General features: G+C 44.8%; 1 protein-coding gene across 1 annotated transcript; it reads right to left on the bottom strand.

Annotated features, from left to right (window-relative positions):
- Positions 1-5,936: 5,936 nt before the first annotated feature.
- Positions 5,937-22,737, bottom strand: CCND1 (cyclin D1). The gene is made up of 5 exons (XM_066583429.1): positions 22,465-22,737; positions 21,985-22,200; positions 21,321-21,480; positions 16,054-16,202; positions 5,937-10,441 (listed from the first exon to the last, which is right to left on the bottom strand). The coding sequence occupies exons 1-5, from the start codon at positions 22,654-22,656 to the stop codon at positions 10,283-10,285; spliced, it is 876 nt and encodes a 291-aa protein (XP_066439526.1). The 5' UTR covers positions 22,657-22,737; the 3' UTR covers positions 5,937-10,282.
- Positions 22,738-23,016: the final 279 nt, after the last annotated feature.

Below are 23,016 nucleotides of genomic sequence, written 5' to 3'. Positions count from 1 at the left end.
CAGACGAAACCCTGCCCACCAGCGGCAGCCAATGAATGGCCGTATGATCTTGCAGCCATTGATGAACCCCCACCCATGCCACTCAATGGCTGCACGATCTTGCTGGCAAGACTATGTGGTCATTTATTGTCTGAATTTACTTTGGGCGCCCCGCCCTCATGGGGAGCGGGGAGGTTACAATCTATATTTGCTTTTTTGTCTGTTTTTTTTGGGAGGAAACCCACACAAAAAAAGGGAAAACATACAAACCCCATGGAGATGTTGTTCTTGGTCAGATTTGAACCCAGGAGTCCAGTGCTGCAAGGCAACAGTGCTAACCACTGAGCCACCATGCTGCCATGCTTGGAGTACACTCAGGCTGCTCCACTCATCCATATCATGGACACATAAATGCGTCTACAATACACTCGTTTGTCGCCGGCCTTAGATTGAGGAGTAGTGGGGGACTTTGTAGGGTAATTATGCAGAAGTTCCCAGCAGCCCTATATGAGCAAACCTCTACAATGGGGGGAGAAACACGATAGCTATCCAAGATATGTATATTGACGTTTTTTGGGTTTTTGTTTAAGTTTCCGGCGCAGATGAGAATGGGGCAGGTGGGGGCACTTACTTAAGCTGGAGATTGGAAGAAAATCAAGAAGCCGTAGCGGAGCCTGCACTGCCTTGTCATAGAAATCAAATACTTCCCTGCAACCTTCAGGTTTACCCAGCCACAGTCATTTGCAGCTGCACGTTCCTGCACCACAGCTGTTCCATGATAGCATTCATAACCCCTTTTTTTTTTAGCGAGCCCCCCCCATAACATGGATGCCGCATAAAAATGTGCATTCATCCTGTGTGGGCAGTTGGACAAGAATCCTCCGAAGAGAACCTTCCGCACAGCTGCCGGGTCCCTGGCGGGTAATTCACTTGTTAGGGTGTGGGGAGTGGTCATAAAAAGTTCCAGAGGTTATATACTAGTACAATCTGTACCGCAAAGCCATAAATACTTTATCTACTACAGCTACCTGGGAAACCTCCGTGGGCGCGATGATCCACTTCTGCGTAAGACTGGATATGTTATTAGCATATGAAATGTATCTTTCGAGTAATATACACTTTATAAAGGCCCATTTAGAGCAAACGATTCTCACTCAAAATTCATTCAAAGCCGTCTTTCCTCGCTCAATTCTAGTTTTCTGTTATCACATTTGGCAGCGCTGATAAGATTCTTTCAGCTTGCGTCCTGCTGGTAGTTCATAGCGGGATGCGACCTGTAAGCGCGGAGAACAATGCAGCTGTTTGTTAATGGAAAACAGCTGTATTGTTCACCAAGTAATATCGTCTGTGTCCCGTTCTGCCTGCATAGCGCTTAAGTAGCTACTTAGCTGCTATAGACTATGCAAAGATGATCGCTCAAAACTGACACTCAAATTGTCATTAGATGATCGCTCAAAAGTCGCTCTGGCAGTGTAAACGGGGTCTTAGAGCCCCCATCTAGGATGTTGGACTCCTTAGGTCTTCAGATCCTCAGCAATTCATTGTGCCATAGATGCTACTAGGTGATGAAATTTTTCTGCAGGAATATCGGCCCCTGCGGACGGGATCTTCTGGTAGTTGCCGGTGCTGACCGGTTGATAGGAAGGGGTCATCGATTCATACTGCTCGTGCAACAGAAATGTGAATTCGTCCGACCAGGTGATGTTTCTGCTGTTCAGTGATCCAATTTTTGTGCTCTTTTGCCCACTGGAGTCTTACCGCGTTCTGTTTCTCAGACACAATGGCGCTGAAGCTGGTTGTCTGCTGTTATAGTCCAAGTAAATAGAAATGCGTGCACCACCTTTTGGCTCTCCCAGATACAGAGTGTGGGAGATTTAATCATTGTGCTGCTGGACTCTTCCTTTTTGCTGTTATAGTCCATCCGTGTTAGGGAACGGTGAGTTGTGCTTTTGGACATGTTGTTGGCGTACCAGTATTGTATTTGGCTGTTCTTGACTGTGCAGTGTCTGTTGATGAGAACTATTCCTGACATCCTCCTCTGACCCCTTTCATCGATGAATTCTTTCTATCCCTGGGCCCCCTTTAACTCAGTCATGACATTTTTGGTATATTCCCCACATAGTTACACGAGAGAACTCCACAAGCTTCAAAGTGAAATTCTGGCCCTTGGCTAGTCTGGAACTCATGGAGCTTTTCGTAAAAGTCGAGAGCTCTACTCAAGTAACGAACCCCATTGACTACAATGGGAGACTCGAGCATTTTTGGATGTGGGCCGCCGGGTCTGGATCTCGATCTCATTAAAGAAAACTTTTAGCGTGTTCAGCCGACACAAGCCACTCAAGGTTCGGGTTCGCACTAAACCGATCTCTTGGCAAAGTTCGACCCCAAATAGGGTTCAAGTGTTTCGGTTTGATCAACACTGCGTAGTAGAAATAGTGAGATTTGTTGGTAGCAAGTAGCAAACTGGTTGACAGTTTTTATACACTATACAGACTCTGTAATAAACTTATATTACACCTCTGGAGGACAAAGATATTCTAACGTAAATCTTCCCTACATCAAAGTTTGTATAGTCCTTGTGTAAGGGTGTCACTAACAGGTCTATGCAGTAGCAAAGAGATTGTGTTGTGGGGGTGCTGATGGGTTGACAGTGCCGCCTCCTAATTTCAGGAGGTGGGAGACAGAGCTGGGAGGAGGATCATTCCACCAAATGCTGCCACAGGGGATGGAGATCGTTTGGTAGTGTGGACCTAAGGGTGGGTGATCATCCCCAGCCTACATCTGCCTGGTGCCCCCCTTATCAGCTGGTGCCCTGTACAACCGAATGGGTCACTCGTAGCCAAGTCCAGCAGTTGTCAAGATGAATAGTGATGAGCGAGCATTGCCCTTAGCGAGTACCTGCCCGCTCGAGAGAAAAGGTTCGGGTGCCGGCGGCGGGCAGGGATCTGCGAGGGAGAGCGGGGAGGAACGAAGGGGAGATCTCGCTCTCCCTCTCTCCCCCCCCCCTGCTCCCCCATGCTGACTGCCGCAACACGCCGCTCCCCCGCGCCGGCACCCGAACCTTTTCTCTTGAGCGGGCAGGTACTCGCTAAGGACAATGCTCGCTCGAGCAATTGCCCTTAGCGAGTATGCTCACTCATCTCTAAAGATGAACCACACCCTTTACAATCAGGGCACAGAGTTGACAGTTGGCCGCAGCTTTCCGCACCTGGACAGAACTACTACATCCGATATATACATTCCTTCTATAGTTTCCAACAACCCTTAGGGTGCATTCGCAAGGGCCACAGTGAATCGTGCCCGACATTTGCTGGCGTGACTCGCACAGCCCATGAACACACCATATGCAGTTTGATGTGCGGGAAACCACATATCTTCATGTCCTGTTCCCATGCGAGAAAATAGAACATGCTGCCACTTTTCCGTATCGCAGAGAAGAATCGCTCACCTAAATACACAGATTACTTGCCATCTGGCAAAAGCACAAAACTCGCACGATTTTCTCGCCCGTGTGGGTGCACCCTGGAGAGACCATCTAGATTTTGCCCAAAAGGCGGCACATAAGTTCCCTCTTTCCGCACCCTGTAATAAGACCCCCAGGAATTTCTAGATCAGCTTTCAATATTCAAATGGGGAGTCTCCACTATGGACAAAATCTACTAGTCACCTTTTGTTTGGAAGGTCCCTTTAAATCTCACCAAGAGGGATTTCATGACTTCACAGCAGCTCAATTACTGTACAAAGAATTTTCCACTGACTTTTCATTCTGTACTGTATCAGCAAATAACAGAGCACAAATCACTCACCACTGCCCACACAATATAAGGAAAAGCATTTCCCCCTCCTAATTTTTGTGGCTATGCGAGCCAGGGAAGAACACGGCCTGGGTAGTGCTGTTCCGCTCTCAGCTTGTTGGATGACAAAATGCCCAACGGAGTCCGTTACCTGGCATCAAGCCTCCATCAAATGAGACAACTCATGGTGCCCGTTTGGCGGTGGGTCACTGTCAAATACAAGAGGGACAAGGCTAATGTATAGGATCCTCACTTATTAGCCAAAGTGGAGATCGGCTACGAAAGAGAGTCTCTCTTCCTGGAGGACCCAACTTGTACATGCATTACATGGACAGCCCATTGACTTCAATGCGAACAGTGTAATGCTTAACTTTACCTGCGGTGGTGCTGCAGAGAAATACAACACTTGCTGTCAGGTTCCCCCACAGATCACAGCTGATTGGCAAGATTTCCAGCAGCAGATTCAGATTGTTAATTGGAGAACCTAACAAAAAGGGGTTTTAGAAGTAATTCTGTTCCAGGACACAAGGGGCAGGGTAGGGGAGTATAGTACCTGCCACTCCTCCGGTTTCAAGATTTTTGGATGTACAAGATGGCTGCAGCCTTTTTCTAACTACTTAAAGGAGATGTCCCGCGCCGAAACGGGTTTTTTTTTTTTAAACCCCCCCCCCCGTTCGGCGCGAGACAACCCCGATGCAGGGGTTAAAAAAACCACCCGCACAGCGCTTACCTGAATCCCGGCGGTCCGGCGTCTTCATACTCACCTGCTGAAGATGGCCGCCGGGATCCTCTGTCTTCGTGGACCGCAGCTCTTCTGTGCGGTCCACTGCCGATTCCAGCCTCCTGATTGGCTGGAATCGGCACGTGACGGGGCGGAGCTACACGGAGCCCCATAGAGAAGAGGAGAAGACCCGGACTGCGCAAGCGCGGCTAATTTGGCCATCGGAGGGCGAAAATTAGTCGGCACCATGGAGACGAGGACGCCAGCAACGGAGCAGGTAAGTATAAAACTTTTGATAACTTCTGTATGGCTCATAATTAATGCACAATGTACATTACAAAGTGCATTATTATGGCCATGCAGAAGTGTATAGACCCACTTGCTGCCTCGGGACAACCCCTTTAATGCACACCATGTACTGCTTTCTGATTGCCAGTGCTGATCACATGAGCAGCTCAGACCAATCATAGATCTGGTATAGTGTGTTGGCAGTCTAACTCTAGCAATGCACTGTGGGGATTAGATAGTGCGACGATGCCATCAGCCACTTGGGCGGCCGAAAACAGGACCCAGAACCGGCAGATTGGAGGGGCAACAGAGAACAACTGCAGGTAAGGTTACCCCCCTGCCCCACCAGTCCAGAGCAGAATGTTGTCCCTAAACCAGACAGGAAGTCCATCACTTAGATATGGCCCATAAACCAACAATAGATTAGCGCTACGGTCACAGAAAAGGCAGCCAGAGGGTGGGACTGTGGATAACTCATCGTTGTGGGTTCAGACCACTGGGATCCTTACTAATCACTAAAACGGGGCCCCTGAGCCCCATAACAGAATGGCTGTAGCACATGTTGCCCTCCAAGGGACTGGAGCTGGTGCTTAGCCATGTCCTGGCAGTCCCTTTGAAATGAAAGGAGCAATGACACATATGCTTGACCGCTGCTCTACTCATTTGAGGACTTTAAGACTTCTGTTCTCATTCGGTGGGGTCCCACCTGTACTGCTTCAGCAATTAATCTCATAGATTTTCATATTTGAGGTTTTTGACCTTTCATAAAAACATTCCACCATTCCCAGTGCTTGGTGGGGACTGTTGTCTCTATGACTAGTGTCGAGTGAACCAAAACAGTTGAACCTTATTTCAGGTTGAGCTTTGCTAAAAGTTCTGTCCTACACGAACCTGAATGTCCACCGGTCCATCTTAGCCAAACCCACTAATCCACCGTCACCACGTTAGAAGCCTGATTCAGGGGTATCTGTGAAGTTCCAGTTCAGTTCTAACTAATTCGGACCAAACAGAACATTTTCCCAAAATTCGGCAATCTGGTCAAACTGAACTTTTGAAAGTTCATCACTACAGGACATCAGAAAACACATCAATACGCACACATGCTAAGTGCCACTACATACAGTGCTGAAAGAAATCAAGACAACCCAAGAAAATATTTTTGAATGGTTTATTCCTAGTTTTTTTTGTAATTCAACTCAAGAGTAATGCATTACATAACGGTCTGTTGGTGACAATGTGCGTTTCAGACCGGCCATCATAAACAGGATGTACAAGGATGACTTGATTGGCTAATTAAACAATAAGAAAAAAACAAAACAAAAACTGTAAATAAAAGTAACATTACCCATCTATTAGAACACGAACCAATAGACTTTGGCCTTATAGGAGTTACAATAGGTGAGAACAAGAGTTGTTCACATGCTGCCCCAGCAAATCAAATAAAAACACACAAAAAAAAAAAAAAAGTAAAAAAAAATTTACCGGGACGTTATTATCACATTTGGTCCAGGAAAGAAAGAGGATCATACGGACAGAAGAGATTTTGAGGTAAACGGTAAAATAAAAAAACAAAAATATTCCTGGAATTTTTTGGACAGGATGTGCCACCTACTTGTGGACCCTGACCACAGAAGCAAAAAATAATTAATCCATCATTTTTTGTAAATGATCACTCCCTACCAATTTGGATTTGGTTTAGCAGCATGCAGATCCCAGCTGAGATTTTTTTTTTTAACATTTTTTTTTCCAAGTAAGAGCATTAGCTGGTTTGTGGTGATGTTTTTGAGACGTTGGTGCCTTACTGAGTACTGAGCACCTTCCATCCAACCCAGACCACGGTACCTACTCTACTGACATGTCCACGTAACAAACTTCATCTACTAAAACACGGTATCAATTTCAGTGGTATCAAAAACATTCTATGAACAACCCAACCTCGGCTCTAGCTTGAAGAGGTGCAACATGGGACTAGTTTTTTTGTTTCGTCGAACTGTGCAAAGACCTTGTCCAGCTCTACTATAGTCACGTGGCTCTTAAGCTCAACCATGCTTACACACACAGTTCATAGACCCACAATGGTCAACCTAAAAAGTAGTACTGACCCATAGTTATACCAATTCTTCCTTTGGACTCTGCATTGGCCTTGTTCTTCTCACTCTACTGTAGTCGTGTCACTTTACAAATTCCAGCATGCTGACCCATACAGTTCTACAACATCTAAAAAGTTCACAGGCCCACTAAAGGTCAATCCAAAAATTAATAGTACTGACCCACAATGAAACCAAAAATTCTTCCTTTGATCTGTCCATAGGCCTTGGCCAACTTACTCTTCTGTGGTTGTGTGGCTATGAATTCCAGCACGCTGACCCACACAGTTCTGCAATATCTAAAAAAAAGTTCATAGGCCCACAATGGTCAATCCAAAAACTTTTTTAAGTGTTGACCCATATTGATGCAAATTCTTTGGAATGTACATACTGGCTTCGTCCAACTCGCTCTACTCTTATTCAATGACTACAAGTTCAAGCATGCCGATCCATACAGTCTCGCAACATCAAAAAAGTTCATTAGACCCATAATGGTCAATCCAAAAAATTCTTGACAGTATTGACTCAAAGATAACTTGCGTCATTCCAACCATGCTCCAGAAGTTACTAGAAAACAACAGCCACAGTTGCACCTCAACCAAAATCAACACTTAATGGTCCAACCAAAGTAAAGGCAGTGAAACCAACTTGACAAACACATTCCAATTCAATGCAAATCAGAATTCTCTGGAACGTCTGAAATATGTAAAAAAAAAAAAAAAAACTACTAACTAAAAAAGACCAATAATGATAAATGTGTACCCAGTTACAAACACAGTTCCAACATTGGCCTTAAGAGAGACAAACCAGGGTGCAATAAAAACCTGGACGTGACAACAATGAGACATGAGGTATAGTGAAACAAGAACTTTTTTTTTCTTTTTGGAATTGAGCAGTAATCACATTAAAGTAAAAACTGACACATTAAAAAAAAAAATAATAAAAAGAAACAAAAACATGGAAGTCGACAATATAATTTTCTATGAGAAAATTAAAAAAATTCTAGAAAATGGCAGTTATAAGACATTACATAACAAAAAGGACTACAACATAATAGCAGCAAAATAAAACAATGACATAGATACAGGAAAGCACTGTTTTTTTTAACTTTTCAAAACCATGCTGGGAGTTTAAATCCATAGCAGCTTTAATAAAACTGGAGAAATCCTCCTTTTTCATATTTTTCCTTTTTTTTCCTTATTTTTTTTTTCCAACTTTTTTGAATTTTTTCTTAATTTTTTTTTTTTAAACAATCAACACCATATGGGCATTTTCTCACATGCACAGCTCATCAATACATTCTCCTCCGAAGTCAACCACTTCCCTTCAACACGATTCTTAAGTTTTAATAAAAACTAAAAAAAAAGGTTCAGAGGTTCAATGTGCAAATTTTATATATTTATTGTGACTTTTAGCTAAGAACAAAATAAAGTGGAGGTGGTGGGGTAAGGAGAGAGTGGGGGGGGCGAGGGGCCGAGGAAGAATTTGAGACAGCTAATTTCAAGTACACAATCCCCACAATTCGTTTTACAGTGCTTTGTGTAGCGACATTGATTCCTCAATGTCAATATGACCTTTAATTTTTTTGTTACGGCCCACAAAAACTATTTAAAGGGGAAGTTGCATTATTTTATTTTTTTTTTTAAAAAGGTGATACTGGCCTTGTGAGGATCTCTTGCAATAAATATTTACTTAAGCCTTAGCGATAAATTATATAGTTTAGTGTTGAAAAAAAAAAAAAAAAAAAATGAACAAAAGCTTCTTTTAACATAAACATGTGGTAAAGCCTTAACGCTAAACTTGCCCTTATGCAGACATAAAAACACCGAACACAGCAGATACGGTAGCATGGCTAAAAGGAGAAACAGAAAACAAAAAAAAATAAAAAAATAAAAAAAAAAAACAGATCCACGTACTGCTGTGTCCACGTAAAATTATTCTAACCACGTTTTCTAATACCTGGGTAGGTAACTTGTGGCTCCCGAGACCGTACTCATCGCAGACACCCAACAACGGCAGCCATATTGTAGCCTGAACCTGACATAAAATGAGAACGCAACCCAGTCACCGATCCTTAAAAGAACCCTCCTGTCCCTTTAAGACGGCAACGCCCACAAATGGCTGCCGATTCGACGAGAAGCACCTGAAACGAACTACAACTCCAAGAGTACTCCGAGCCACAGAACAAAAAGACCTGCCCATAGGAGCTTAAAAGTAGTAATCACTTGCTTTGCCGTTCAGTTCAAATGCCGATTCCAAACCATTCCATTTTTTGTTGATTCCCACATAGAACATATTCGTTAAAAAAAAGGACCCAAAGTGCTTCGAAATGGAATGGTTTTAGAAAAACACATAAAATTGGTCTGTGGATTGATTCCTGTTCGTTTAGGCTTGAAGAAATGGGGAACGGGAAAGGGGCGATGCCAGTTTTTGTATTTTTTTTTTTCTTAAAACAGAGGCAGCTACAAAAAAATACCAAAAAGATTATAAAAATATAATATATTACCATCACTATCTCTTAATAATAGAGTAAAATAGAGGGCGGTAAACTAAGCCTTGAGACAAAAAAATAAAAAAAAAAATAAAAAAAAATAAAAAGTTTATAAAAAACAAGAAAAACTGGCATCCTAAAAGCCATAGGCACAGGCAATCCACAGCCATACGTAGGGATTAACATATAGTAATACACTATACTAACATATACTATGGTATGGGTTACATTAACCATTTATAAAGTGAAGAGGATATAAAAAAAACTAAAAGAAAAAAAAAAAAAGTTAAGAAAAAAAAATTTTTATAACCTAAGGAAAGAATATAAAGTGACTACATGCAATAGCAAGCAGATTATAGAGATGCTGAGACCGCAAAAGAGGAATAGGTGGTTTTAGGGAAAAAAAAACAATAAAATAGGCTTTAAAATCTAAAAAAAAAAAATTAAATAAAAATAATAGCCTCTTCCACATTAAAAATGGCTGTTTACACATAAGGAACCAAATTTTAGTACCTCCCCTGGAGACATGTGTCTTGTGTTAATGTCTATTCTTACAACATACAGACATAAAACACTTAATATAAAAAACTAGCTGATTATTGTCTTATAAAAATTCTCTTTTTTTCTAGCACAAGCCCAGCGTCGGCTTATGCAAATACTATTTTCTCTTTTTGCTTTTTTTGTAAGAGTTTTTTTTGTTTTTTTCTCTAGGAGAGGGATATTATTGTAGGTCACAGGTATATAGGAAAAAAAAGAAAAAAAAAAAAAAAATTCTTCCCGAAGATACATGTCCATAGGATTGGCTCTTGTCGTGAGGATTATGGGAGAAGTTCATTCCCAGGAGTCGTATCCAAACCCCACATTCCGTTGCCCAAAAAAAGTCAACATTTTTGTTATTTTTTTCTCCCCCTCCCATCCATCATTAGATGTTTACATCCCTGACATCGGTTGGGGTGCAGGAAAGGTCTGTTTCGTCGACCACGGACTTTGTGTCTGATGAGATATTGATCTGTTGGGATGCGTGACGCAAACTTGACTCTAGGAGCAGCTCGATCTGTTCTTGGCAAGCCCGTAAACAGTCCTAGAAGGGGCAGGAGGAAAGAAACAGCCATTAGGTAAAGTCGTTACGACAATGGACTTAAAACTGTATAGCAAAAATGGCGATTGGCTTTGCAAGTCGTAAAAATGTTCTCCGTTTTTGTTCTAAATAAAGTTTATTGAAACCAAAGCAATATGTCCTCACACTTGGTAATTCAGATATGGAGGACCTTGCGCACACACAGCCCTACAGAGTCTATAAGTGATACGTAAATGCCCACACACAGTCTATGTAGCTGCCCTCCCGGACCGCTGTACTCGAGACCAAATCTGTCCAGACCCTCCATTACAAACCCATGAAACAGCTCGCTGGCCATGTTGGAGGACCGGGATGAAAATGACGTTATGGCATTATCCTTGGTCCACATGACCCGACCGTTGGCGCATGCCCACTGTCATTTTGGTGCTAGACGCCAACAGGGCTATTTCTCTACTGGTGTGTGGATAGGTTAGTTGGCTGGGAGGTGTATATCCCAGTCAGCCAATCTCCATTAGTCTTTACATATTTAGTCTGGCTCCTCCTTACTGAGGACGCCGGTTATGCTCTCAGCCGAAAGGTCTGGTCTTGTGGGAGACTCACAGTCCAATTAGAGCGTCTGAGTTCAGGCAGGTCTGGAGTTCCATACTGTCTGGGGTGTTACATCTTATGCCCAGTTTTGAGGTTCTTATTTAGGCGCTACATCTCACCGTTTCCACATTCCCTCTACGGCTAGCCATGGTCGCCCCCAGATCCTGACGTGGGGTTGCCCTAATCATGACGGAGCTCCACTTTAGGTAGGCCTTATGAATATTTAGTGTTCTCCCAAGTGTGTACGTCGGTCCTTTGAAGGACAAAACAACTACGTCCGATCCGGACGCAGCGATTGCATTAACCTTTCTACACAAAATTGTGGAGAACCATTTGAACATGTTCTCATGGACATTATCAATAAAGTTTACTGAAGAGTGGGAACACCTACTGTGCGTTCTCCAATAACTTTAAAATTAGGCCCACGCACATAGAAGTGTGATGCTTGAGACAAACAGTGTTTTCCCATCTCTGAGGCCTCATTTTTTGTCTAGGAGGAAAGTCAAATTGACCCCAGTTGTGGTCTAACTGGCTTTATATAGTCTACAGAATCATGCCTGCCACTGCTCCTGACTGCTTTAACTCCTTACATGCTGCGATCAATAACGATTATGGCATTGAAGTGGGTGACAGAGGTAGCTCCTCCTCCTAACATCCATCGGCACTCTGCAATGCGATTACGGGGTGCTGATCGTTTCCCATGACAGCCAGAGGCCTCAGTAAAAGGCATCCAGACCTGCCCAACATGCTTGCCCATCGCTGATAAGCGCAGTATACTGCACTACATAGGTATTGCAGTGTAGTATAACGACGGTCAAATCCTTTGGGAGGGACAAAAAAAGTAAAATAAAAAGGCAATAAATTTTTAAAAATTTGGGAAAATCTTAGAAAGGAAAAAAAATAAAATAAAAAATTATTTTCCCTATCCACTCCAAAAAAAAATAATGGAAGCTAAACAATGTATTACATGTACACCAAAGTACCACTAGAACTTGTTCAGCAAAAAACAAGGCTGAATATGGCTACAAAAAAAAAAAAAAAAAGTTATGGCTTTTGGCACATAAGAATGTAAAAACAAAACAAAAAACATAGCCTGGTGACTAAGGGGTTAAATCACTCATACGACTGGATGGACTATGAACTTTTTTTTCTCATGGATCTGGATCCGTCCCATCCATTTTCTATAGAACATATGGCATGAATAAAATGAAGCTGTAGGCCTAGGCTATGGATGATTGGCTGCTGAGGGTCACATGGTCATAAGACCCCAAGCTGGACTGTTAGATAGTTATAAACAGTGACAAATATAAGGGCAACTACTAAACATTCTTTTCTTCCAAGAAACCAAAGATACGAACAATTTTGAGCATTTTACTAAAAATACTCCGCTGCTCCATTTGTTTGGTACCGCTCCTCTATCCCAGACTCCTTATTAAAAACACTCAACTTCCTGTGACCACCACTAGGGGGGGACAATATGTATGCATCTGTATACAGCTCATTGATCTGAATAGGAACCATATACAGACTGCCCCTAGTGGTGGAAACAGACCTTGGGTGTGAGTGAAGAGACATACAACACCCCGCTTAAAAAAATGGAGTTGTCTGGGAAGAGGAAACCGTACCTGATCCAGTCTGGCTGCAGCAGCGTTGGCACGGATGTCCGACACCGAGTCACGTGGTATGGATTCTTTCTCCCGCTACTCATTTTTGTTGCTGTCATTAGCCGATTGGCTCATTTCAATAATATTTCACAGCTGATGCACAGACAAAGGGGCTGGCTTATTTATTTAAATGACCCAAAACAGCCAACACCCCACAATGACATCACTGAGAGCAAGAGGAGGGAGGAAGAATCCACACCACGTGACCTTGTGTCAGAAGTGGGGCTACTCGACCAAACCGGACTGGGTACGTTTCGCTCTCCCTGGACTACCCCTTTAAAAAAAAAAAAAAAAAAGGGGGGCATCGGAGCCCTATGGCACTTTATCCCGAAATTGGAGAGTTGCTTTACAGTTTTACCCCAGGCTGGAGGTGGAGTGTCTTCTCTGCCATCCCTCTAATCCATTGGTTCTGGGTCTTGCCATCAGTTGTCCAACAATCTTCAGACTACCTAATCTCCACAGTGCAGTGGTAGTGTTAGAGCACCGAGACACTATACCCGCTCTATGATTGGCTATAGCTGCTCATGTGATCAGCACTGGCCAATCATTGAGCAGTGCACAGTATGCATTGGGTAGTTAGAAAATCGCTGCAGCTATCTTGGGTGGCCAAACGGAGCCCAAAACCGGCAGATGGGAGGGTGCGGCTGAAGTACAACTGCAGGCGATATACCAGTCCGCTCCTCCTTCCTGTCTTGGGACAGAATTTTGTTCGGAAACTGGAGGGTCCCTTTAAGGATGGGACCACATTGCTGCAGATTTTACATATGGGTGTGTAGATAAAATTCACATCAGATTACAAGATGTGGATGATATTTTAAAAGTTGGAACTGCGGTGCGTATTGCGGTGTACTGTTCAGATTTGTTATGAATTTTCCCCGTTGACTTCAATGGGGAGTAAAGATCTGCAAGCAATGTCCTGCAGTGGATGTGCAGGTCACCCACAGATATGCCGCTGCGGATCTCAAAATTGATGGGTTCTTTTTGGAAACGCACAGGTGTGTTGACAATTATTTGCACATCGTTTTCTGTGCTCACTATAGTTTGTCCAAACTGGCTGATAACAGGGAACAATGCAGTTATCCATTATAATCAGCGTACTGGGTAATTAAGCTTGGGACAGCGATCTTCTCACCATGGCGGCCTAATAAACGTCCACGAGCGTCTCAGTGCCATGTGTGAAGCCCCCACATGGGAGAATTCTGCGGTCAGATGGAAATTGCTGGAGGCAGGGAAACAACGGGAGGGGGGCACTTACTTTACCCTTCGTTACCTTCTGCCAAAAAATTTTCCGCTTCACGGCTCAGATTCTCACTGCCCACAATGTGCTCAGCCCTAAACCCTCTGTAGATTAATTACACCACTAACTGGCCCGGCCTAATTACCCCGATGGACGGAACATGCCAATAACAGCAGAACCGAAACGTCAGGACGCGAGCAGGAGGGGTAGAGAATGACCGGGATCGTTACAGTGGAGGCCATGTTGTGGGCGGGACCTCATCTAACAGCAACGACACGCCTCGCACCTCCGTCACTGAACTACTTCAGCCCACGTAGAAGGCGATTTTTAATACATGCCGCTGTAAGCAGATGGGACCGAGTGTTTGCTGCGGACGGGGAAAGTCAGCGCCGCGTGAACGGCTTAATGTGGAAAAACTACTTCGGTTCGTGGAAAGAAAAGCAGATTGTTGTTTTTCCACTGAAACGCTTATTGATCAGCGGACGTCAACAGGTTGAGGGCGGTGTTACTGAAGGACTTTGGGCTTTCCCCCTTGTTGTCTGATCTCCCTGGGTTTAGGGCCTCAAAAGTTGGCCCAAGGCAATACATACCAAAGGGGCAGACCAGAGCTGGCTCCAGGTGTACATGGGCCTTTGGGCGACCGAGTCACAGTAGGCCATCTTAGTAGTTTATAGGCTCCACTGTGTCCCTTTAGTAATTTATAGGCCCCACTGTACCCTCCGATTTCACTTATAGGCCGCGCTGTGCCCCAGTCACTTATAGGCCACACAGGGCCCTTGATCCCACCTCCGAGTGGCTTCCCAAGCTCAGTGGCCCCGGCAGAGAGGCGGCCCAGTCCTGGGAATTGGTCCAAGGGTACGGTGGAGGCAACATACAATGGATCCTTTTGGGGGCCCATTTTTAATCTGAGCTATGAGGTCATACTTTATTTTTAGTTCTGCTACAAACTAGGCGACTCCGACAAGTGAGTGATTGCTCGCTCCGTGCCGTCGGCAGCCACGTGGGACGATTGTCACCGGAATACGCAGTTTCCACCAATAATCGCACGCTGTAAAGGGTACCTTAAGCCACCTGATCACTTAAAGCGGTTGTACCAATATTACAGGGTATCCCCTATCCACAGGGTATAATTTATTGATCATAGGGGTCTCACTGCCGAGAAAGGGGGTCTTGTTCACTGAACCCACCCACAGGGAATGAAGTGTGAGCACGCTACCGCTCTGTTCAGTCTCACTGACTGTGGAGATAGCAGAGCGACAATCACTCGGGTATTTCCATCAGCCCCATGTAAATTAATGGCGCGCCAATTGTGTGTGGTCAGCCAGCGCTCCCGTCACTGTGAGGTCACTGCAGGAGGGAGAAACCTCCCCGCAGTGAGAAGAGGGAGGACACAAACCTCCATTCTCAGCAGTGAGACCCCCACGATCAGCAAGTGGTCTCCTATCCTGTGGATGGGGGATAACCGGTAATTCTGGTATAACCCCTTAAAGGGGCTGTCCCGCGGCAGCAAGTGGGGTTATACACTTCTGTATGGCCATATTAATGCACTTTGTAATATACATCGTGCATTAAATATGAGCGTAGCTCCGCCCCGTCACGTGTGCCAATTCCAGCCTCCTGATTGGCTGGAATCGGCACATGTGACGGGGCGGAGCTATGCGATGACGCGTACAAGGGGCGGAGCTGCTGCCGGACCGAGTCGAAGGGAAAAGACCCGTCTGCGCAAGCGCGTCTAATCGGGCGATTAGACGCTGAAATTAGACGGCACCATGGAGACGAGGACGCCAGCACCGGAGGGGGTAAGTGAATAACTTCTGTATGGCTCATAATTAATGCACAATGTACATTACAAAGTGCATTAATATGGCCATACGGAAGTGTATAACCCCACTTGCTGCCGCGGGACAACCCCTTTAATATCAGGAATGGAAACAGCTGATCAGGCGGACAGCAGAGAGCAAGTGCAGAAAATATACCGCTAACCCCTTCGGATTTTATCCTGAAACTGGAGGGTTGCATGTCAGGTGCCATCAAAAATGCCATCCACTGTCAACTAAATGAACTCACTGCCAAAGTAGGTCCCTGGCACCGTGCCAGTCAGCAATTCTAACTATGCGTTTACTTACCGGGTCGCATTTGATGACTTGTGATAAGAATAGAGTGAGGCGTTGAGAAGATAAGATGCTGTCTGTGTTCCCCAAATTTAGACCCTGTATGGCGGCCGCTACACTCCCAGCTGCAATCATGGAAGGAGGGTTGGATATAAACTTTACATCTGCAACAAAAGAGAAGAGAAAATAAAGATTAGTTAAAAGTTCCAAACAGTTAAGAAGTTTTTAGGAGTTTTTTTTTAAGAAACAGCGCCACTCTCCTAGGCAGGCTGCATCTGGTATTGCAGCTTAACCCCATTTCCTTAAAAATAAGGCTGAGCTGCAATAGCTTATAGACAGGTGTGTAAGAGAAAATCTACTTTTTTTTTTAGTAATCCTCGACAAGCCCTTCCCTTCTATTTAATCCCACGCACTCCGCAGGGCACGTCAATCATCGGTACCGACAGGAATTCTAACGGCGGTAAATACTGACACAATTTCTTTCAAGATGCTTTTGTTAAACCGTACAGCGATGGTCAAAGAACTTTAGGCAGATGTCAAATTGTCTTCTAATAGTTTAATCCAACCAAGTCCTCTAACAAGCCTGTCCCCTGATGGTGCCCCCTGCTCCGGGTACAGTAGAAGTCATGTAACACAATCAAGTCACTTTTGCTTCCTTGCACAAAAGAATTCACTCTGTGCGGCTTTTCAAAGTGACCTGGTAATGCTCTCCCGTCTCCCGGGCACATTACAGCCGCCGCTTCCAGGATTAAGGGGACTGAATTGTTTCTTGGGCTCCGCAAAGTGACAGCAAGCAGCTAGTAATAAATATCTGGACGCTTTTCACAAACCGGCAATTGCCCATTGCGAGCGAGATCACACCTTTTAGAAATCCTTTGTCATCGCCTAGCTGCCAGTCACTGGCCGTCATCCATCACGACAACAGAGGCTCAATGAAATGTGCCAGAGCTAAGTGCCTGGGGTCCCCAACACAGGCGACACTCGGCTCCATTCTGCTGTGACACAATGGTGCCAGGACACTGGGACCCCGGCCAAGCTGCATTGCTGTAGGTCTATACAAAGGCAAGTCTCGTGTTTCCTGAAAAGGCCGGACTGCCCCATTCAGCCGCCGGGCCATTCTCTCAGGAATAATCCACATTTTTAAAGCCTTTCTCCTTCGATTAAGGAGCAGCAGATTGCGGGCAGAAAAATCACTCGGACCAAAGAGCTTACAATCTAAGTCCCTTACCGCCAATACAATCTCTAGTAAGGAACCAATTATCCGTGCAAGACAACTTGGAACACATCGGAGGGATCAGAACTTCACGGAGCAAAGTGGCCCAATAGGGCTTCATTCATCAGGCGCTTCCCCCTATCTTATCATGGAAGGTAATGAGCACATAAATACTTCCTCCCACAGTCCGGGGACACCCAGGAACAGCTCAGGGGGGTGCAGAGTTGAAAGGCTCATTGACTGTTTGCAAAGTCATTTCGAAAGTTTGTTTTAGGAACCTGCTCTGAAAAATTGAGCTGCTGGCACAAAGTACCAACTGCTTCTCTCCACCTGGTAGGGGAGGAACTGCCAATACTTCTCAGCTCATTCATTCCTATAGCATCCAGTCCACAAAAATGGCTACTTATACATATAGTGATCCTTGAAGAAGAGTCCATATAGACCAAAGTCGCACTATATATCATCTTCAAAGGCATTCTCATGACTGGAAACAAAAAGTGCACCATCTAAGGAGCTCACAGAACCATCTAAGAATCTCATGCATCATTTAAGAAGTATATTGACCATCTAAGAGGTTCATGCACCATCTAAGAATCCCGTATGTCAGTGAAGAACCATATGCCCCACCTCAGATGATCATGCCCCTTATATGTGGTACATATACTATCAAAGAATCTCACTGTTTAAGAGGTTCATGTACTAGAGACGTCTAGGCACCATCTACGAAGACCGTGCACCATCTAAGCTCACCTTAAGAATGTTATGAACCAATTAAGAAGTATATGCACTAAGAACTCCATGCACCATCTAAGAAGTCCATGCACCAGTTGACAAGTCTACACATCATCTAAGAATCTTATGCGCCAGTTGAGTCCATGCACCAACTAAGATGTCTATTCTCCATCTATGAACCTCATGCATCAACTAAGAAGTTCATACGCCATCTGAAACACCTTAAAAAGCCCATGCACCATCCAAGATGCTCCTCTTAAGAAGCTCATACACAGTCAAAAAAAAAAAAATCATGCACCGTCTTAGAAGTTCACACCCCATCTAAGGAGCTCATGACAAAACACTACTCCGCAATGAATATACACCCAGATTCATATCATGACTTGTGGTGTGCAACCAATGTGTAACAATGCTTAAGATCTGAGAACTGCCTGATAAGCAAGTCCGTTCCCATCGCCGTATTCCTGCAAGATGTCTTATCGGAGGCACAAGACCATTTTATGTAGGATAGCGGTAGTATAAACTGCATTACTTGTTACTTCACTTAGTATTCACTGACAGACAGTTTAAACTACTATCCCAGGTTCAAACTAAATTGCTGGGGGTCTTGCTACTGGGAGATCCAATGGAGGAGAGGGGGGGACCACAATGTAAAATCAATGGTATTACAGGCGGCTCATGGAAATCAATGGCCATCCATTGTTTGCCGTAGACACCTGGGGTCCTCCATATACAAGAGGTAAGCTGGACATGGCATCCTGTGCTTAATGTTGGACAACTAATTAAGAAGTTAAATAAATGGATAATTAATTAAAGTATTTTCCTTGCTGGTCTGTGGTGGCTGATCGGCGGGGTCCACCACAAACTAGAAGGGGGTCTTGGACTTGCCCATAACTACTCCAGACAAGCAGCACGTCCGAGTATTTTTTTGTTACATTCAGGATGGAATAATCTAGGCAGAGACAACTAATTTCAGCATATTAATCAAGGGGCCCCCAGCCCTGCAATTGGAGTGTGTCAGTATTGTTAGACTCCATTGCTTCATCTAGCGCTATTGAACGCTCAGGAACAAGAGAGAAGCGGTGAGATGAATTGAACCTGACACGGGCACAAAAGAGAAGGGGCCTACACACATCCCCGGCAGCCTATCTGAGACTTCATCCAAAGAGAATAAACAAGTTCAGCGTTGATAAAGAAAAGAGTGCCAGCCACCATGAAGGGACACAAAGAAGCGCCCAGGCTGTGCAACGCTAAGGGAGGGAGGGGGGAGGGATTCCCATTTTAGTGAGCCCCCCCTTCTCCTGTAAAAGGAGCCATTCCATCCGTCTGAGAGCCATGAATGAAAATCCTTTCATGCAGCCAAATCAAACTTGAGGACATCAATCATAGCAAGAAGAGGCAACAGGCGGGAACTGACCTCATAACTCAACGTGGAGGTGTGCGTGCGCAGCACGCCGATTCCCGCGTTTATTGAGACAGAACGCGGGGTGACCCTTTATTGTACAAGAGCGGGCTGCAAGAAAAGGTTCAAGATTCTGCATTTTAGTGGCACATGCTGAGAAGAAGCCATTCGATAGCGATGAGATGAGATAGATACACAGACTTCACTCACTGAATACAATCCGCCTCATTCACCAAGACCACCGACATCATTATTTCTAATTACACTAATTAATAAACAGCACAAGGAAAGGAAGAACAATCTATACATAGAAGAGCTGCAGCCTCAAAGTATAGGAGACACTTCAAAGACTTCACATCCCAATGCAGAATACACCCCAACAGTCATCCAGCATCTCCAGATGTTGCAGAACTACAACATGTTGGGAGTTGTAGTTCTGCAACATCTGGTCATCACTGCTGTATATCACTTTTTGTGGTTTCTATTCCCAAATCGCACAACTTGTGACCCATCGAAACCAGATTCAGCAACTCGACTGTGGAAAATGATGACGCCCGTGTGCACCTTAGCCTGAAACAACAGGGAAACAGATCAAAGTACCGCAATCTTAACAAGCGAGCCGGCAACCTTTGAACTGCTTGTGCGTTCAAGCAGGTTCACTAGTCAAGAGCTACACAAAACAGATCACCTTGGCCAGGATAGCAACCAAGTTCCACATAGTAGAGCTCTAGGGCAATGTCATAGAGTTGCAGCACTCAGGGGGTTAAAACAAAAACACATACATGATCTCGATTGCGGTTTATTGCACTCATCCGGTCTCATTTGTGTCTGACATGCTTACTTGGCACCTGTTGTGTCACTGGAGCATGTTTTGTGACATTCCAAAAAGGGAAGGGATCATTCGGAGACCGGTTTGTCACTTTAAAACAGGACTGAACAACCCTACGACACATAAATCATTAACCCACATGGGGTAAAGTAAGAAGGTGCGCGGCACTGGAGGCGAGGTATGCCGATTATGTGACTCACGTGCTGTTAACCGGCCCTCCAAATAAAGGTTAAGTTCATCGTGTTGTCGGTAATCACATGGAAACTAGTTACATTGTATCAAGATCACGTGCAACAGTAACCATTCGCTGATCTTAAAGGGCCGGAGCGCTTTCTAAGCAAATGCTCAAAAGTATTAAAAAAAGTTGACGAAAGTTTGCAATCTCATGTAAAGTTCTCATCTAGGTCAGGCCGGCAATTATCTTTAGATCAAACAGTCAACACATGACTCACAAGTTATGTGGTCTTGCACAGGCAACAGCTTTTCTCTCCCCCCCCCCCCCCCCCTCCCCGAAACGCGCCTCTAGCATACGGCACAAAGCATTAGCTGTGCATGTAGCGGAGATGTCAGCAGCAGACGTCAGCAGTGGGTGTCAGTTTCACCAACACACTGCAAAGAGTATCAGCGCTGACCATTAGCACACAATGATATGCTTGGCTGAACTGACAACTCGACGGCAGCGACTGTGCGGAGTGTTACAATGCTGCTTATTTACCCTCCTCACAATGTGTTGCTTCCAGTTGGCAAAACAACAGTGGCGCAGCGCTGCTCCATGCCAATCAGATCCAATTAAAAGAGGCCTTTATGTGAATAGATGTAGTTGAGCTCTGCTACATCTGCAATAAGAGATCGATTTCATGCGGTTTTCTTTTAATACGTAAAAAAAAAAAAAAAAAAGTTTTTTTTGCACAGCGCCACTTTTTTAACTTACCTTTTCCAGAACATTTTTTTTTTTTATTTTTTAACCCCCATAGTCAGTAATCCACAATACAACATGAGGGGTTTTTTTTAAACGTGCAAATGGGGTTTTCTCTGCATTTACAGTAAGAGTGGGGTGAGCATCAGCAACAAGGGCATTTCCAGAACATGCCTTTTAACACCCGTACCTGTAGCACAGAGAGCCACAAAAGTCTGGGCGTGTTTGCGGATGATCTGCTTGGTGTCGTCAGTCAGTGACATTTTGTCAAGAAAATGTTCAATAAAGTCATGAGGAGTCACAGAGGCCATGTCCCACTTCAACTTGTTCAATATTAACAGCTCCATGATCTACGGGGGGGGAAGAGAAAGAGGCGACAAAGAAACAAAGGGTTAGCGACAAAAAAGTTGCAAAAAAATGACGCAAAAGTTGAAATAAATATATATAATAATCCGTACTAATAGATAGCAATGGCTCTATAAATCTCCAGCTGCTGCGGAACTACAACTCCCATTAGCTGCCTATCACAGGTAATTATAAAAAAAAGCGGTGCAGTTCCAACACTCTGCCACTTGAGGGCGCCAAATCCATAGAGAAGGCCCCTGCATGTGGTAGAAGCGTGGTACATAAATGGCACATTGTTTGCAACTTCATAGGAAATTACATTGTACACTTTTTCTTTTAACATTCCCACTTCGCATGAGGCATTGTGACCCACCGCGAATAACCAACCGCAGCACGGCGCCTTCTGACCCAAAAAGTCAAAGTTGACCCCCATTTTTATTAGGGGGCTTCCTAAAAACATATGCGCAGCCTGTTATATATATATATTTTTACAGTAAACAGGAAATTACCAGTAACTCCTCCGGCCTGATGGAATTATCTGTGTAGATACAAAGTTTCTCCGCTGTTAAAGGGATGGTCTCCTTCATCTTGGATGCCAGGAACATGCAGGTCGCCCCCAGCAGTTGTAATCTGTTCTTCTTTAGCGGCTCCACAGAAAGGAATCTATCCAAATAGTTCATGGCAAGTGGGAAAACTTCCTCTTCACACTTTTGTTCCTCGCAGACCTGGAGGGGGGGAGAGGTTGGTAGGATTAGGTGAGAATGGGGGGCATGGAAGAGAGAAAAACTACTCTGATGTAGCAGAGCGGTCAGGAAGGAGTTAATTCAGTTGTTGCAACTTGTGGAAGGACAGATTGATACAATGTATCCAGTGTAAAGAACATACTAATAACATTACACAGGGGCTTCTAAGTGGTTGGCAGCACTCTTCTCGCAGCCAGCCTTGCAGGGGCATGAGCTGATCGGGGGGCACTAGCGGTGGGCACGCACCTCCAGCATCCATGTGGCCACGATCTTCCGCATGTAGGGCAGCACCTCCTTCTGCACACACTTGAAGTAGTTGGCGGCCGGGCAGCAGGTCTCCTCGGCCTTCAGCATGGTCCGCAGCACCCGCTCCGTCAGCAGGTTCCTGTCCAGATGGGCTCTCCGGATGGTGTCCACCTCGCAGCACAGCAGCTCCATGGTGTCCGCGGCCGGCCTGGGTGACGGCGCCCCTTCCCTGCAGGAGCCTCTGCAGCCCCGGAGCACGGAGAAGAGGGAATGAGAGAGGGGAGCGGGGGCCTGGCCGAGCTTAAACATGGCCCAGAGGCCTCCTCCTCCTCATACTGATGATGCCGGGGGGAGGAGGAGGCGGTGGGAGAGGGCTGCCCCTAGCGGCAGACGAGGCGGCTGCACCCTCACTGCATGTACTGGATGTACTTACTGGATATATACTACCTTATATATACTCTGCACCCTCACTGTATATATATTATGCATCCTTACTGTATATACTATATATACTCTGCACCCTTACTGTATATATACTCTGCACCCTTACTG

This window comes from Eleutherodactylus coqui, chromosome 11 (genome assembly GCF_035609145.1).
Source record: "Eleutherodactylus coqui strain aEleCoq1 chromosome 11, aEleCoq1.hap1, whole genome shotgun sequence".
NCBI classification, from domain to species: domain Eukaryota; kingdom Metazoa; phylum Chordata; class Amphibia; order Anura; family Eleutherodactylidae; genus Eleutherodactylus; species Eleutherodactylus coqui.
The sequence above is the reverse complement of the archived record's forward strand: the minus strand, read 5'-3'. Positions and strand labels throughout refer to the sequence as shown.